This window comes from Hemitrygon akajei, chromosome 3 (genome assembly GCF_048418815.1).
Source record: "Hemitrygon akajei chromosome 3, sHemAka1.3, whole genome shotgun sequence".
Lineage (NCBI taxonomy): Eukaryota > Metazoa > Chordata > Chondrichthyes > Myliobatiformes > Dasyatidae > Hemitrygon > Hemitrygon akajei.
Genome location: NC_133126.1, coordinates 187,295,671 through 187,313,446, shown reverse-complemented (window position 1 = coordinate 187,313,446; position 17,776 = coordinate 187,295,671). Strand labels below are relative to the sequence as shown.

The 17,776-nt window shown below is 43.8% G+C and overlaps 1 protein-coding gene across 5 annotated transcripts in view; it reads left to right on the top strand.

The window, feature by feature from the left end:
• The window catches only part of LOC140725742 (glutamate-rich protein 6-like), a 76,971-nt gene that overhangs the window by 53,691 nt on the left and 5,504 nt on the right, over window positions 1–17,776 (top strand). For all 5 annotated transcript variants that reach the window (XM_073041596.1, XM_073041594.1, XM_073041593.1 and 2 more), the window contains 4 exons: window positions 1,745–1,812; window positions 3,618–3,757; window positions 6,744–6,829; window positions 13,574–13,729. In XM_073041596.1, the coding sequence (XP_072897697.1) occupies window positions 1,745–1,812; window positions 3,618–3,757; window positions 6,744–6,829; window positions 13,574–13,729 (450 nt within the window). The remainder of the gene's footprint in view (window positions 1–1,744; window positions 1,813–3,617; window positions 3,758–6,743; window positions 6,830–13,573; window positions 13,730–17,776) is intronic.

Below are 17,776 nucleotides of genomic sequence, written 5' to 3'. Positions count from 1 at the left end.
GTCTTTCCTGTACCTCCTCCCTGATGGAAGAAATGAGAAGAGGGCACGTCCTGGATGGTGACAGTACTTAATGATAGATGTCACTTTCTTGAAGCACTACCTTTTGAAACTGTCCTTGATGGTGGAGGGGCCTTTGCCCATGACAGGGCAGGCTGACTCTGCAATCCCTTGCAGCCTCTTGCACTCCTGTGCATTGGAGCCTCCGTAGCAGATGGTGATGCAGCCAGTCGCAATGTTCTCCATGGTACACCAGTAGAAATTTGGCAAGAGTCCCTCAAATTCCTAATGAAGTATGGCCACTAGTGTGCTACACTTCATGACTGCAACAATATGTTGGGATTAGGATAAATCCTTTGAGATACTGATGCCCAGGAACTTGAAACCGCGCACCCTTTCTCCAGCTGACCCTTCAATGAAGATTGCTGTATTTTCGTCCAGCGTTTCCTTTCCTGGCATCCACAATAAATTCCTTGGTCTTGCTGACACTGAGTGCAAGGTTGCCTCAGACTGGGAGGCTTACTGGACCCCACCCAGTGTTTCAGGTTAGGAGTCGCCTCGAAGTCACTCCAAATTTCCTGCCCTGAAGGATGTTGCTGAGCCCTGTGGGGTTTGTAGTATGCAAGCCCTCCCCAGGTTATGGTAGGATCTGGTTCATATTCCAACGGTTCGCAAGTGGGAAATGCACCCGTGAACCTGACAGGAGGTAGGTGCTGCCTTGCAGCAGTTGGCGAATCCATCCCTCCAGTCACGCAGTGCTCATTCCTATGTAGAGGTTTTGCAAAGTCTCTCTGGTTATTAGCTGGTAAGGACTTGTATTTATTTAATGCATTTGTCGAGTTGCTTTAGGATCTCAGCAGGTCAGAAGCATCTGTGGACTGTCAGCAGTTTGGGTCATGGCCCAATGGACCCAATGAGAGATAGAATTTAATTCAGACAAGTGTTGTACCTTGGCAGGACAAACCAGGGTTGGACTTGGGTGAAGTACTTAAGAGGAATCTGAGGAGGAACTTCTTCACTCAGAGGATGATGTGAGTGTGGAATGAGCTGCCAGTGTTGGATGCAGGATCAATTTTAATATTTAAGAAAAATTAGATAAGTGTACGGATGGGAGGGCTATGATCCAGGTGTGGACCAATAGGACTAGGTGGAATAATAATTCAGTATGGAATTGACGGGCCAAATGGCCTGTTTCTGTGCTGTAGTGTTCTGTAACATTCACAACGAACAATAGGGCACTGAGGATTGTGGGAGAATAAAGGGATCAAGGAATACAGATCCCTAATTCCTTGAAAATAGTGTTAACAGTTAGACAGGGTTGTAAAGCGAGCAGTTAGCACATTGACCTTCATAAACCAGGGTGTTGAGTACAGGAGTTGGGATGTTATGTTGGTGAGGCCAAATTTGGAGTATTGTGTGTAGTTCTAGTCATCAACAGGGAGGCTATCACTATGACTACTTATGTTCTTACATTTGTACCATTGAGGTGTAGATCACCCCGTCAGAATAGGTGTGCTGTTCCTTTAGTTTATGTGTATAACCTCATCATGGAGGCTAAGGGTTGCTATAATGTTGTCTTACCAGCAGGGGGTGCCACATGGCAAAAGTTGCAGATACAGGTAAAAACAGTACAACTTGGGCAGAGGTTGTTATGGTGGCAACAAGATAATGTTGCCCTGAATTGGGTACTGCAAATGTCTCAGCCAGAACTCTTCAACTCACCATATCCTGTATTTTGATTTTCCAGGTTACATAAGAGAACAATGGAAAAATATCTCAAGAAAGCCAAAGAAACTGCACAGAAACCCAGCAGTGGTAAGGTTTCGTCCTGTGGTTTAGATATTAATTCAGTTTAAGTGTTAATATAGTTTTTTTTTCACTATAATGCCTTCAGTAATCCAGTGCAATGTAATTAATCTTTTAAATTCATTTGTATTTGTGGGAGTTGTTGGCAAGGTGACTGCTAATTGGGGGTCAGATCAGAATCAGGTTTAATATCACTGACATATGTTATGAATTTTATTGTCTTGTGGTAGCAGTACAAGTGCAACACAAAAAAAACTATAAATTACAATAAGAAATACACTTACTAGTTACTTTCAGTACCTAATAAAGTGGCCACTGAGTGTATGTTGATGATCTTCTGCTGCTATAGCCCCCAAGCGCTTCAAGGTTCAATGTTGTGCATCTAGGGACACTCCTTTGCACACCACTGTTGCAACGTGTGCTTATTTGAGTTCTGATTGCCCTCCTGACAGCTTGAACCAGTCTGGCCATTCTTCTCTGACCTCTCTCATTAACAAGGTATTTTCAGCCACAGATCTGCCTCTCACTAGATGATTTTTGTCTTTCAAACCATTCTCTGTAAACTCTAGAGACTGTTTTGCATGAAAATCCCAGGAGATCAGCAATTTCTGAGATTCTCAGACCACCCCGTCTGGCACCAACAATCATTCCACAGTGAAAGCCACTTAGATCATATTTCTTCCCTATTCTGATATTTGGTCTGAAAAACAACTCAAGTCAAGTCAAGTCAACTTTTATTGTCATTTCGACCATAACTGCTGGTACAGTGCATAGTAAAAATGAGACAGCGTTTTTCAGGACCATGGTTTACATGACACAGTACAAAAAACTAGACTGAACTACATAATAATAAAAAAACACAGAGAAAGCTACACTAGACTACAGACCTACACTGGACTGCATAAAGTGCACAAAAACAGTGCAGACATTACAATTAATAATAAACAGGACAGTAGGGCAAGGTGTCAGTCCAGGCTTTGGGTATTGAGGAGTCTGATAGCTTGGGGGAAGAAACTGTTACATAGTCTGGTCGTAAGAGCCCGAATGCTTCAAAGCCTTTTCCCAGACAGCAGGAGGGAGAAGAGATTGTATGAGGGGTGCATGGGGTCCTTCATAATGCTGTTTCCTTTGCGGATGCAGCGTGTAGTGTAAATGTCTGTGATGGCAGGAAGAGAGACCCCAATGATCTTCTCTGCTGACCTCACTATCCGCTGCAGGGTCTTGCAATCCGAGATGGTACAACTGAAGCTCTTGACCATGGCTGCATGCTTTTATGCATTGAGTTGCTGCCACATGATTGACCGATTTTAACAGCTTTATAAATGTACCTAATAAAGTGGCTACTTGGTGTGTATGTGTATATATGTGTATGTGTATGTGTGTGTGTGTGTATGGGGATCTTGGGTTTGTGCCTCTGGTGGACTGTGTCCTCTCCAGGGCGCAAGCCTGGGCGGGAAGATTTGAAGAACCGACTGTTGCCCACGCAGTGGGTTTCCCCTCTCCACGTCACTGAGGTAGTCCAAGGGAAGGGCAAGTGTCGATACCGCTTGACAAAAAGCTATTCCGAAAACATTGGGTGTGTTTACCTCCTCCCTGATGGTAGCAATGAGAAGATAGCATGTCCTGGGGATGGGGGTCCTTAATGACAGGTGCTACCTTTTTGAGGCATCGCCTCTGGAAGCTTTGTAATCCTTGACCAACAATGCCAATAGTAATTAGCTGCAAAAAGTTGGCAGGTTTGAACTGTCACTGAACATTGAATTTTATTTTCTTTATTCCTTACCTTCTCCCTCCACTCCGTTGCCTTAAATAAGGATCAAAAAGACAGACCACAATTTCCTTTCGGCTATCAACTTCGAAGGATGTGAAAAACTTAAACAAACCAAAAGAGGACGAGGCCAAATGGGACGCCATTTTCACAGAAGTAGTGGATGAGACATTCTGTTGGCATAAGGTATTTGTGGAGGTGTTTTTCTTAACTGGAGTACAACGAAACTAGGGTGAGGGTGTTGTAGAGAATCACATGGACAATGCAGAAGAAAAAGTGCTATATAGATAATGAATTAAATAATAAATTATACTTGGGGGAAAATACACTTAAAATGGAGTGGTTTTTGCTTTAATAGCCCTACAGCTCTTTCCAGAAGGGAACATTGAAAAGCACCCAGTTTACAGTGGGTTTGCATGTATTGTCTGCAGTCTTTTATTAACAATGGGTCAAAATTGTTGAACTCCCTATTAAACTGCTCTCTGTTAGTAACTTTCCATAGATTACATCAGCTCAAGGAAGTGGCTCGTTCTAAATGATGAGCAATCAGTGCTGTAAGTGTAAGTCACAGCCAAGTGCAATGAACTCTTGTGCTATATAAATGGGAGTTATTTCTGTATGGTCCAAAGTTAACCAGTTCAGGCAGGATAGAGTTCATCTAGGATTTATCCTGTTCCACGTTTCTCTAACCTATTTGTTTTAATCTGTACGAGGCTGTGTACAGTGGATTTTGGTAAATTTGGACACATCAGGGCCAGTACATTTTGGCCCAGTTAAGCAGCTATCCCAATTAGTTGAAGTTTCATAAAATTAGTTAAAAAGGTATTAAAAAAGACTGAGTAACAAAATATGTATTTATATGAAATACAGAACAAATTAGAACACTACCAGTACTACTACTACTGTTCTATAAAGTTGTGCATTAGTTCCTGATAGTTATCGATGGAGGAATTCGTTCAGTGTATGCTGACATGTTCTTTTGACTGACTGTAAATGAACAAAATCAGTGCAGACACCTCATGCAGATAGTGGACTGTCTTCATGCAATGCTTTCAGTGATGGCATCCTTCAAATTTTCATTTTCATTGTAACATTCAAGACGATTGTCAATACCTTCAGTTCGAGGGGAAGAAGCTGTTCCTAAAATGTACCTCCTCCTTGATGGTAGCAATGAGAAAAGGGTATGTCCTGGATGATGGGGGTTCTTAATGATGGATGCCACTTCTTTGAGGCATCACCTTTTGAAGATGTCCTCCATGCTAGGGAAGTTAGTTCCCATGATGCAGATAGCTGAGTTTGCAACCCTCTGCAATGGCCCCTCCATACAAGAAAGTGATGCAATCGGTTAGAATGTTCCCCATGGTACATCTGTAGAAATTTGCTAGAATCAGCATCCATTCAGAAATCTGATGGCAGAGAGAAAGAAGCTGTTCCAAAAATGTTGAGTGTGTTTTCAGGCTCCTGTATACCCTATCTGATGGTAGTGATGAGAAAAGCGCGCGTCCTGGACACACTGCCCCTTGTGTGGGCTCACCAATGTCTAGACACAGTATTCCTTGTGTGAACTCACCAATGTCTAGACATAATACTTCTGTGGGCTCACCAATGTTTAGACACAATACTCCTTGTGTGGGCTCACCAATGTCTAGACACAATACTCCTTGTGTGGGCTCACCAATGTCTAGTACAGCTGTAACATACCTCTTCCCACACTGCCAAATGCAAAAATGCTATTCCCTATTCCCCGTTCCTTCGTCTCCGCCAGATCTGCTCCAAGGATGAGGCTTTCCGTTCCAGGACATCTCAAATGTCCTCTTTCTTTAAGGATCGTGGTTTCCCTTCTGCCGTCATCAATGATGCCCTCACCCACATCTCCTCCATTTCCCACACTTCAGCCCTCACCCCATCCTCCCGTCACCACAACAGGGACCGTGTCCCCCTTGTCCTCACCTATCACCCCACCAGCCTCCGGATCCAGCATATTATCCTCCGAAACTTCCACCACCTTCAACAGGACCCCACCACTAAGCACATCTTTCCCTCTCTACCCCTCTCCGCTTTCTGCAGAGATCGTTCCCTCTGTGACTCCTGGTCCACACGTCCCTCCCCACAGATCTCCCACCTGGCACTTATCCCTGCAAGTGTAAGTGCTACACCTGTCCTTACATCACCTCTCTTACCACCATTCAGGGCCCCAAACAGTCCTTCCAGGTGAGGCAATACTTCACTTGTGAGTCTGTTGGGGTCATCTATTGCATCCGGTGCTCCCAGTGCGGCCTCCTCTACATCAGCGAGACCCAACGCAAATTGGGGGACCGCTTCGTCGAGCACCTACGCTTCATCCGCCACAACAGACAGGATCTCCCAGTTGCCACCCACTTCAATTCTGCTTCACATTCCCATTCGGGTATGTCCATACATGGCCTCCTCTACTGCCATGATGAGGCCAAACTCAGGTTGGAGGAGCAACACCTCATATACCGTCTGGGTAGTCTCCAGCCCCTTGGCACCAGCATCGAATTCTCCAACTTCCGGTAATTCCCTCCCCATCCCTTCCCCCATCCCAGTTTCACTCTGCCTCCTCTTCCAGCTGTCCTATCACCTCTCTCATGATTCTGCCTTCTTCTACTACCCATAGTGCTTTCCCTTTACATTCCTTCTTCACCTTTCCTGCCTATCCCCTCCCCCTCCCCCTCCCCCACCCCTTGATCTTTCCTCTTACTGGTTTTTCACCTGGCACCTACCAACCTTTTCTTTCCCATCCTCCCCCCACCTTCTTTATAGGGCCCCTGCCCCCTCCCTCTTCAGTCTTGACGAAGGGTCTCGGCCCAAAACGTTGACTGTTCGTTTCCATGGAGCCCAACCTGCTGAGTTTCTCCAGCTTGTTTGTACATGTTGCTTTGACCACAGCATCTGCAGTGTACTTGGTGTTTACAGCTGTAACATGACATCCCAACTTCTATATTCAGGTTTCCATTTTCATGTGTCTATAGAATGGCTTCATCTACTAAGCTGGAAAATGGGAGTTACCTTAATAGCTTTCTATTTTGTCCACCATAGGCACACTAGGCATATTGGCCATAAATTATTCTCCTATGTTCCCTATATAGGTTTGGGATAAATGTACAGATTGCAAATACTATCACTATTTCATCTTTAACTTTTCCCAAAGGATCTTCCGCTCTCTTTCCTGGTGAAGAACTACCGCAATGGGAATAGGTTTCTCACTACATTTGCAGATGGAACAGCTCAGATCTTGTATCCTTTGTGTAAAGCCCAGGAATGAAAATGTATTTATACAGGATGGAGTTCATTGGAATATAGTCATCTCCTTCATGTGATGCAATATGGTGTCTTAAGTTTCCTGTGAAGGAGCTGTGGTACATAAATAGTTAAAACACTTATACAGCATTGCACAGGAACAGGCCCTTCGACCCACAATGTTGTGCTGAACCAATTCAATTTGTAATCAAATGGCCAACTAAACTAATCCCTTCTCCTACACAATGTCCACATCCTTCATTTTCCACACATTCATGTGCCTGTCTGAAGTCCCTAATGTACCTGCCTCTACCAGACAGTGCATTTCAGGCACCCACCACTCTCTGTGTTTATTTTTTTTTAAAAACTTGCTCCTCACATCTTTGAACTTAACCTCTCTCAACTTAAATGCATGTTTCAGCCCTGGAAAACAAATAACCCCTGTCTACTCCATCTATGCCTCTCATAATCTTATAAACCTTTATCAGATCTCCCCTCAGCCTCCACCGCTCCGGAGAAACCAAACCAAATTTGTCCAGCCTCTCACTCTAGCACATGTCCTCTAATCCAGACAGCATCCTGCACCTTCTACACCTTCTCCAAAGCCTTGACATCCTTCCTAAAATGGGTGACAAGAAATGTATGCAGTACTCCAGATTGAATTGAATTGATTTTATTTCTTACATCCTTCACATACATGAGGAGTAAAAATCTTTACGTTATGTCTCCATCTAAATGTGCAATTTATAGTAATTTGTAATAAATAGTATGTATAACAGGACAGTCAATATAGCATAGAAGTACAATTGTATCAGCATGAGTTAATCAGTCTGATGGCCTGGTAACTAGGCTTTTATAAAGCTGCAACATAACTTTCTAACTTTTGAACTCAGTACCTCAACTAATTTAAAGACAAGTGTACCATATGCCTTCTTAACCACCCTATCAACCTGCGTAGCCACTTTCAGGGTGCTATGAACTTGGGCCCCAAGATCCCTCTGCTCATCATCACTGTTAAGGGTCTTGCCCTAACAGTGTACTGTCTCTTACCGATGTGCGACACTTCACATTGTCCGGCTTAAACTCCACCTGCTATTTCTCCACCCATACCTGCAACTGACCCATATCCTAGTGTATTCTTTGCCAGTCTTCTACACTATTCACAACACCACCAATCTTCGGATTATCTGCAAACTTACTAACCCATCTATCTACATTTTCATCCAGGTCATTCATATACATCAGAAACAGCAGAGATCCCAGTAGAGATCCCTGCAGTACACCTCTAATCACCGAACTCCAGCTAGAACAAGTACCATCATCCAATACCCTCTATATTCTATGGGCAAGCCAGTTATGAATCCAAATGGCCAATCCACCATTGATCCCATGCATGCAGATCTCCTGGATGAGCCTCTCATGATGGACTTCGTCAAATGTAGACAACATCTATGTTGACCATAATCTATGTAGATAACACCCACACTTCAATGATACTTCAATCATTATCCAAATGCTCATTGATCCTATCCCTCAGGATTTTCTTTGTTATCTTCCCTACCACTGACATGAAACTCACCAGTCTGTTGTTTCCAGGATTACCGTTAGTTCCTTTCTTGAATAATGGAACATTATCTACTTGCCAATCTTCCAGGAACCTCACCTGTGGCTAGAGCGTACATGAATTTATTTATCAGTCAAAGCCCCAGCAATCACATCTCTTGCCTCTCCAGATGACCTGGGGTATATCCCATCAGGCTTTGGGGACTCATCAACCTTCATGCTCTTTGAGACTCAACACTACCCCCTCATTTACCTCAAAATAAATACTCTTTACCTAGCAAATTAATACTCTTGGCACAGATCCCCCTGTCCTCCATGTCCTTCTCCTTGGTAAATAACTGATGTAAAGTATTAAAGACTTCATCTACATTCTCCACATCCAAGCAAATGTCCCCCTCCCCCCACCTTTGTTCTTTATTCTTGAGTGGTCCTACCCTCTCCCTAGTTATCCACTTACTCCTGATGTCTGTATAGAATGCATTGGAATTCTCTTTAATCCTCTTGCCAAGGACTTTTCATGGACTCTCCTGACCTTTCTAATTCCCTTCTTTAGTTTTTTTCAGCCTTCTTTACATCCTCAAGGGCTCTGTTTGATTGGAATTTCTTTTGCTTTGCTTGCTTTTCCTTTATCTTGATGACTAAATTCATCACCTTCCTTCACGTCTAAGGTTCTCTTACCTTGCAATCCTTGTCCTGCTTTCTGACTTGAACATCCCTGTCCTGCACTCTTTAATCACTCTCCACATGTCTGGTGTAGACTTGACTAATAACAACTCCTCCTGATTAGACCTTCTGCCTGGGTCTCGGCGCTTCTTCGTGAACTTGCGTTTTCTTCCCACGTCCCACGTGGGCTGAAGCCGGCAAAGCATTTCCCAGTGGACCAGATGGGGCACCAATGACCTCCAGTGGGCAGCATGAACTTGCACAGAGCTCCAGGCAGTCTGACTGAGAAAGCTACCCACTGAGCCTATCCCAGAGCAAACCCCACACCCACACGCGTTCAGCCCTCACGCTAAAATCAGTGGGCAGAAATGATAAAACGCGTAGATCAAGTGGACAGCCAGAGTCTGTTTCCCGGGGTGGAAATGGTTAATACACGGGGCATAATTTTTAAGTGATTGGAGAAAAAAGTAGGGGGGACGTCGGATGTAGTTCTTTTACTTAGTGATTGGTGGGTGAGTGAAAGGCCCTGCCAAGGGTGATGGTAGAGGCAGATACATTAGGAGGTTTTAAGAAATCCTTATATATGCACATGGATGGTAGAAAAATAGAGAGTTATGTGGGAGGGAAGGATTAGATTGATTTTAAAGTAGGCTCAAAAGTCAGCACAACATCATGAGCTGAAGTATCAGGTAAACTGCAAGCAGACCTTTAAATTGATTTAATTGTTAGACTGTTGTGTTATGTCCTATATTCTAATTGTTACTTTAAATGTCATTAATTGTTGTTAAGCCTGTCTATTCTCATTATCTTTGATAAGTTAATTAACTTTTGTGGATTTTATTTATTTATTTATTTGGCAATACAGTGCAGAGTACAACCTTCGAGCCAAGTCACCAATAAGACTCCCTCGAGGCGGTGGGCCAGCAGTGCTAAAGCACCACCTCCCACTGATGAGCTTAAAAACTTGGCATCTGCCTCTATCAGAGTTGTTGGTCGTTTCCATCCAACAGATAGTCTACTCTTCAGGTATCTATGCAACTACTGAAGAGTTTGCAAAAGATAGATACACTGTCCGACTATCTGCCCCTCTGGACATACTTCGTCCACACCCATGCTGATCCTGCCTCTGCTGCCTCAGCTACAGCCCTGCTGGTTGACTTGATCTCTCTTCTAGTAAAGCCAAGGTCACGCAGCCACTTCTGGAAAGTGAACGCAATAAAGCCATGGCACCCTACTTCGAATGGATAGCATGAGACTTCACCCTCTGTCTCTGCACTCTGATCTTAATTCTGCATAACTTGCGGTCATGGGCTTCATCGATGTTGCCTTCCCAGGGGACTGTTATATATAACTTTGAGATTTATTTGCAGGAAGAAAAACATAGAACTATACAGCTCAGTACAGGCCCTTCAGCCCACGATACTGTGGTAACTATTTCAACCTACTGTAAGATTTTATTACTTTTGAGAATTATTTTGAGATACGGTACAATAACAGACCCTTCTGGCCCAGAGTCTGCACCGCCCAATTACACCCATGTGACCAATTAACCTACTAGCCTGTACATATTTGGACTGTGGGAGGAAACCAGAGCACCCAGAGGAAACCCGTGTGGACACGTGGAGTACGTACAAACTCCTTACAGACAGCAGTGGAATTGGACCCGGGTCACTGGCGCTGTAACTGCTAACTGCTACCCAAAGTGCAAGGTCCACAACAAGGTAGACTGGGAGATGCCATTTCTACTCTTTCTCCATTTTGCTGTGTCGCTGTCATTGAAAGGTTTGAAATCACAAACTCTGTTTCCCTCTCTACTAACGCTGTCCAGCCCACTGAGTGTTTCCTGTGTTTTCTGTCTTTGTTTCTCCAGCAAGTTATCTATTTAGACATTAATTCTCATCTGCCTTATCAAAATCCATAGCTTTTATTTCCTACCCGTCCATCCCTCTACTTTTTCTGCCTCTGAACGTGTATTTTTAATTTTTTCTAGTTCTGATAAAAGATAATTTGTTTCTTTCTCTTTAAGTGCTGACTGACTTGTTGAGTATTTCCAATCTTTTCTGTATTTTGTTTCAGATTTCAAACATTGGCAATTTTTTTGTACTGCTGGCCTGAAATTTGTCGACCCAATAGCCCAAAGCAAGGCTCACAACCAGTTTTCACATTGGTTATTACATTTTTCCATTAGCACCAACAGTGTAAGATAGACCATCAACCCAATTTCCTGTGTGAGACCAATTTCACACGACTGACTTGTGCTTGGAGGGATGGGGGCAGAGCAGGTAGCGTAGTGGTTAGCACAACCAGAGCTCAGGGCGTTGGAGTTAAATTCCGGCACCGTGTGTGAGGTGTTCTGTACGTTTTCTCCACAAGCACATGGGTTTCCTCCGGGCGCTCCAGTTTCCCCCCACAGTCCAAAGACGTACAAGTTAATAGGTTAATTGGTCACTGTAATTGTCCTATGATTAGACTAGGGTTAAATAGATGGGTTGCTGGCTGGAGTGGCTTGTTAAGCTGTACAGGCCTGCTCCACGTTGTATCTTCAAGTAAGTAAAGTAAATCCTGGACATTGTCAAGGAGCACGCCTCCAAAAGGCAGCGTCCATCATTAAAAACCTGCATCACCAGGTCATGCCTTGTTCTCATTGCTACCATCAGGAAGGGGATACAGAAGGCTGAAGGCACAGACTCAACGATTCAGGAATAGATTCTTACCTTCCGCCATCAGAATTCAGAATCAGGTTTATTATCACTGGCATGTGACGTGAAGTTTGTTAACTTAGCAGCAGCAGTTCAATGCAATACATAATATAGAAGAAGAAAAAAAATAATAATAAATAAGTAAATCTTATTCAATATACTTTATACAGTATACATATATTGAATAGATTTAAAAAGTGGGAAAAGCAGAAATACTGCATATTAAAAATAGTGTCCACTTAGGGATCGGATGGCAGAGGAGAAGAATCTGTTCCTGAATAGACATTGAACCCATGAACACTACCTCACTACTTTTTTTTTGCACTACTTATTTAACTATTTAATAATATATACTTGCTGCAATTCACATTTTTCTATCTTTACGTATTGCATTGAACTGCTGCTGCAAAGACAACAAATTTCACGACACGTGCCGGTGATATTAAAACTGATTCTGATAATGATACGATAAATACATAAATCCACATTTTGTTGTCCAGGCATTACTGCTGACGGCAGTACATGATGACAGTTTGCAGGTTACCAACCCTGTCTCATTCTTCCACATCTGCCCGTTATACTGGCTTGCTTCCCTCTCCACTCTTGTCCTGATACAGGGTCTCAGCCCCAAACATTGATAACTACTTTCCCCCTCGTTCCCACTTGGTCCCACTGAATCCCTTTAGCATTAACCCAAACCTCTTCCGAATTGTCAAGATAAAACACTTTCCAGGAAGACTCAAGAGATAACAGTCAGAAGTAAACAATTATCTCCCTGTCCAGATGGTTACTGATTAAAAGTGGCTGCTTTGTCCCATGAGGTGTTTTGCACAACTAATTCATTCCAGGAACTCCTCACCTGTGATTCAGAACAGAAAATCACACTCCCAGCCCCAAACAAACAATTCTGTAGATGCTGGAAATCTTGAGCAGCACGCAAAATGCTGGAGGAACTCGGCAAGTCAGACAGCATTTATGGAGGGGAATGAACAGTTGATGTTTCGGGCCGAGACCTTTCATCGGGACTGGAAAGGAAGAAGGCAGAAGCCAGAGGCCATTTATTCCACTCCATAGACACTGCCTGGTTTGCTGAGTTCCTCTTGTACCTTTAGTGTGCTGCTTCTAGTCCCTGTCTGTTTCAGGGTATTCCATAAGACCATAAAACATAGGAGCAGAATTAGACCATTTGGCCCATTGAGTCTGTTATGACATTTGATCATGGACAGTTTATTTTCTCTCTCAACCCCATTCTCCTGCCTTCTCAGCATAAGCAATCAAGAACCTATCGACCTCCACTTTAAATATCCCCTCAATGACTTGGCCTTCACAGCCATCTGTGGCAATGAATTCCACAGATCCACCATCCTCTGACTAAAGAAATTCTTCCTCATTTCTGTTCTAAAGGGATGACATTGTACTCTGAGGTTGTGCCCTCTGGTAGCAGACTCTCCCACTATAGGAAACATCCTCTCCACATCCACTCTGCCTAGGTCTTTAAATATTTGAGAGGTTTCAATGAGATCTCCCCTCATTCTTCTAAACTCCAGTGAGTACAGACCCTGAGCCATCAAACACTCCTCATATGCTTAACATTTCATTATAAATGGATTGTAAATTTCAAATAATTATGCTTAACTGCCTTCTCAGTAAACCGATCCAACAATAATATCAGGGCTGTGTGTTATTTATTGCTGTTTATAGCCTAACCTGATCTTTCATGGGTCTTCTCCTGTCTCCTAAAAGTTTGTTTAGGTGCATACAAAGCTTTGATCTATGTGACATGTACAAATTTGCCATGCTTCCTTAACCCCATTAGTTACCCCTCTGGAAACCTGGCCATTCAGATTTTTATCGACACTGAAAAGAAAATGACCTGTGTCGTGCAGCAGGACAGGGCTGATGACCCAGCCATTCAGGCAATCTTCACCTCCTATGGAAGATGTACTTGTTATCATCCGAACGGCATGGTCTGGTAGGTCACTGGCCGTTTTGAATAAACTGATAGATACTTTCAGGCACGGTCCGTTAAGTGGCAAAACATGAGAAAGCTACCATCTTCTAGAAACATAGAAATCTTCACACATTACAGGCCCTTTGGCCCATAATGTTGTACTAGCCATGTAAGCTACTCTAGAAACTCCCCAGAATGTCCCTACTGCATAGCCCTCTATTTTTCTAAGCTCCATTCCCATTTGTCCCTGATTCTGACTTGGAGATATTCTGATGTTCCTTCATAACTAAGATCAATAGACATAGGAGCAGAATTAGGCCATTTGGCCCATTGAGTCTTCTCTGCTATTCCATCATGACTGATTTATTATCCCTCTCAACCCCATTCTCCTGCCTTCTCCCCATAACCGTGGACACCCTTACTAATTACAAACCTATCAACTTCCCCTTTAAATACACCCAATGACTTGGCCTCCACAGCAGTCTGTGACAATAAATTCCACACAATGAATTACCATGACTAAACAAATTCCTCCTCATCTCTGTTCTAAAGGGACATCCCTCTTTTCTGAGGCTACGCCCTCATTTAAGGTGGGGCACAATATTTGATCTGTTTCTCCAGCCCAGCTTCTGCCTTTCAACAGTGCCCAACTAAGAAAACATAGTAGATAAGGTATTAAACTTAGTAGTTTTTAATATAGACTTTTCTAAGTAATGAATTGAATGCATTTCCAAAGCAATTGGAAGATGTGTATCTTCATTCATTTTCCTGTTTGATGTAAGTAAGCATCATCAAACAACTTCTCCTGATCTTTCATTCTAAGAAATTTGCTACAACTGGCAGCTTTCCTTCTGCACTTGAATCTCGCACTATTCCCCGTCTGACTAACTCTATTCCATTCACGCTCTATCACTAACCTCTCTTGTACTCCCTGCTGTCGAATTCTCTATGTCTACGCTTGAATCTTGCACTATTCCCTTTCTGACTCACTCTATTCCATCCGCTCTCTATCACTCCCTGCTGTCGAATTCTCCGTGTCTACGCTTGAATCTTGCACTATTCCCTGTCTGACTCACTCTATTCCATCCGCTCTCTATCACTCCCTGCTGTCGAATTCTCCGTGTCTATATTCTATCCCTGTCTCATCTGATTCCTCCCCTGCCACCACAAGCTTGTTCATTCTGCCCCACAGCTAGGCCGTCAGAATGACTACACTCCCTTTGGGGAAGATGTTCTACACGTCTCGCTGCCTCAGTAAAGCAGCCAGCATAATCAAAGTCCTCACCCGTCACACACATTCTCTCTTATCCACCCTCAAGACAGGCAGAAGATACAAAAATCTGAAAACATGTACTACCAGGATGAAAGTAGCTCTACCCCACTCCTATAAGATTATTGAACAGTCCTCTAGCGTGATAAGATGGACTCTTGACCTCACAGTCTCCCTTATTATAGCTTTGCAGCCTGCACTGCACTCTCTCTGTAGCTGACACTTTATTCTGCATTCTGTTGTTTTCCCTCGTACTACCTCGATGTAGTGAAATGGATGGCATGCAAAACAAAGTTTTTCACTGTACCTCAGTACATGTGGCAATAATAAACCAATTCCCATTTTTATGTTCACACTGGGCTGTTTGCTGCAAGATCTGGACCCACTAGTTATGAATGAACATCGGGTTATCTCCAAGTCAGAACCAGGAACAAATGAGAATTGAAATGACTCGAATTGAATTAACTTTGTTACTTATATCCTTCACATACATGAGGAGTAAAAATCTTTACATTACGTCTCCGTCGAAATTTGCAATGTACAATTTATAGTAATATATAATAAATAGTATGTACATCAGGACAGTCAATATGACATAGAAATACAGTTGTGTCAGCATGAATTACTCAGTCTGATGGCCTGGTGGAAGAAGCTGTCCTGGAGCCTGTTGGTCCTGGCTTTTATGCTGTGGTACCATTTCCTGGATGGGAGAAGCTGCAACAGTTTGTGGTTGGGGTGACTCTGGTCCCCAAAGATCCTTCAGGCCGTTTTTACACACCTGTCGCTGTAAGTGTCCTGAATAGCGGGAAGTTCACATCTACAGATGTGCTGGGCTGTCCGCACCACTCTCTGCAGAGTCCTGAAGGTGGTGGGTTTCCCACGTACGCCACTTATCAGGCCATGCCTGTAAGTATTCCCGTTCTTGATGCCTCCAGATTAGGGCTGCTTCATTATCTGAGCTATGAATAGATTGGAGTACAGTGTAGTTTATCAGTGAGCATCCCAAGGAAGGATGAGGACCTGGAAATGGTTATGCCTGGGACCCTGCCCCAAGGAGCTTCCTCTAGGAACACCCTGAAGCAGGCAGGGTCCAGAAGTGTCTGCTGTGCCAAATACCTCCTGCCAACACAGCAGACAGTGCTGGGGTGGTGGTGGTGGTTTCTCTTATCTTAACGTGTAGAACATCTTCCCCAAAGGGAGTGTAGTCATTCTGACGGCCTAGCTGTGGGACAGAATGAACAAGGTTGTGGCTGCAGGGGAGGAATCAGATGAGACAGGGATAGAATATAGACACGGAGAATTCGACAGCAGGGAGTGATAGAGAGCGGATGGAATAGAGTGAGTCAGACAGGGAATAGTGCAAGATGCAAGCGTAGACACGAAGAATTCGACATATTTTCCCCCTCAACCCCATTCTCTTGCCATCTCTCCATTACCTTTGTTGCCCTGACTAGTCAATGATCTATCAACCCCTGCTTTAAATTTTTAGGGGCGTCATGTTAGCACAGCGGTTAGAGCAACACTATCACAGTTCCGAGTTCAATTCCGATGCTATCTGTAAGGAGTATGTACGTGGGTTTCCTCCAAGTGCTCTGGTTTTCTCCCACAGTTCAAAGACATACCATTTAGCAGAGTGATTGGTCATTTTAATAACACACACCAGGCCAGGCAGTAACAATGTTAAAGAGTAGACGATGTTTCGGGCTGAAACCCTTCAGCAGGACTGGAGAAAAAAAGCTGAGGAGTAGATTTGAAAGGTGGGGGTGAGGGGAGAGAGAAATGCCAGGTGATAGGTGACACTTGGAGGGGGAGGCATGAAGCAATGTACTAGAAAGTCCCTATATACCCCCTGTACACGTTTCTTTCTGGCCACCAGACCCACCCAGTTCCCCTCCACCACCACTCTCCTCTGCCTAGTGGAACTTGTCCTCACTCTAAATGACTTCTCCTTTGGGTCCTCCCACTTCCTTCAAACAAAAGGTGTAACCATGGGCACTCGCATGGGTCCCAGCGATGCCTGCCTGTTTGTCGGCTACATGGAACAGTCTATGTTGCGATACTTCGTAGCTCTCTGCTTCAGCCCTCCCCCTCCGTTTCATCAATTGCCTGGCGTTTCTCTCTCCCCTCCCCCCCACCTTTCAAATCTACTCCTCAGCTTTTTTTTTCTCCAGTCTTGCCGAAGAGTTGGGCCTGAAACACTGACTGTACTTTTTTCCGTAGATGCTGCCTGGCCTGCTGAGTTCCTCTGGCATTTTGTGTGTGTGGTTGAGATTTCCAGCATCTGCATACTTTCTCTTGTTTGGTCATTTTTAATTGTCCTAGTAATTAGACTAGAGTTAAATAGGCGGGTGGCTGGGCCGGAAGGGCCTGTTCTGTGTTGTGCCTCTAAATAAATAAATAGATAAACCTAACAACAGTTTCCACAGATTCATCACCTTTGGGCTAAAGAAATTCCTCCTCACCTCTGCTTTAAAGGGAATTCCTGCTATTCTGAGGCTGTGCCCTCTGGTCTTAGACTCACCCACAAGTGGAAACATTCTCTCCACATCCACTCGATCTAAGCCTTTCAACATTCAATCAGTTTCAATAAGATCCCCCCTCCCCTACCAATCATTCTTCTAAACTGCAGCGAGTACAGGCCCATTTGAGCATAAGCCCAGTTTCACCATCAGGAACATGCTGCGTGGGGCCCCTGTGTGTTCTGGTGCCCTCTCATTGTTAATATTAAAAACTTCCCTTTTAAAGTGCAAGTCTCACAGCAAAGAAAAGATTAATGTGTAATCTCCACCTAAGACCCA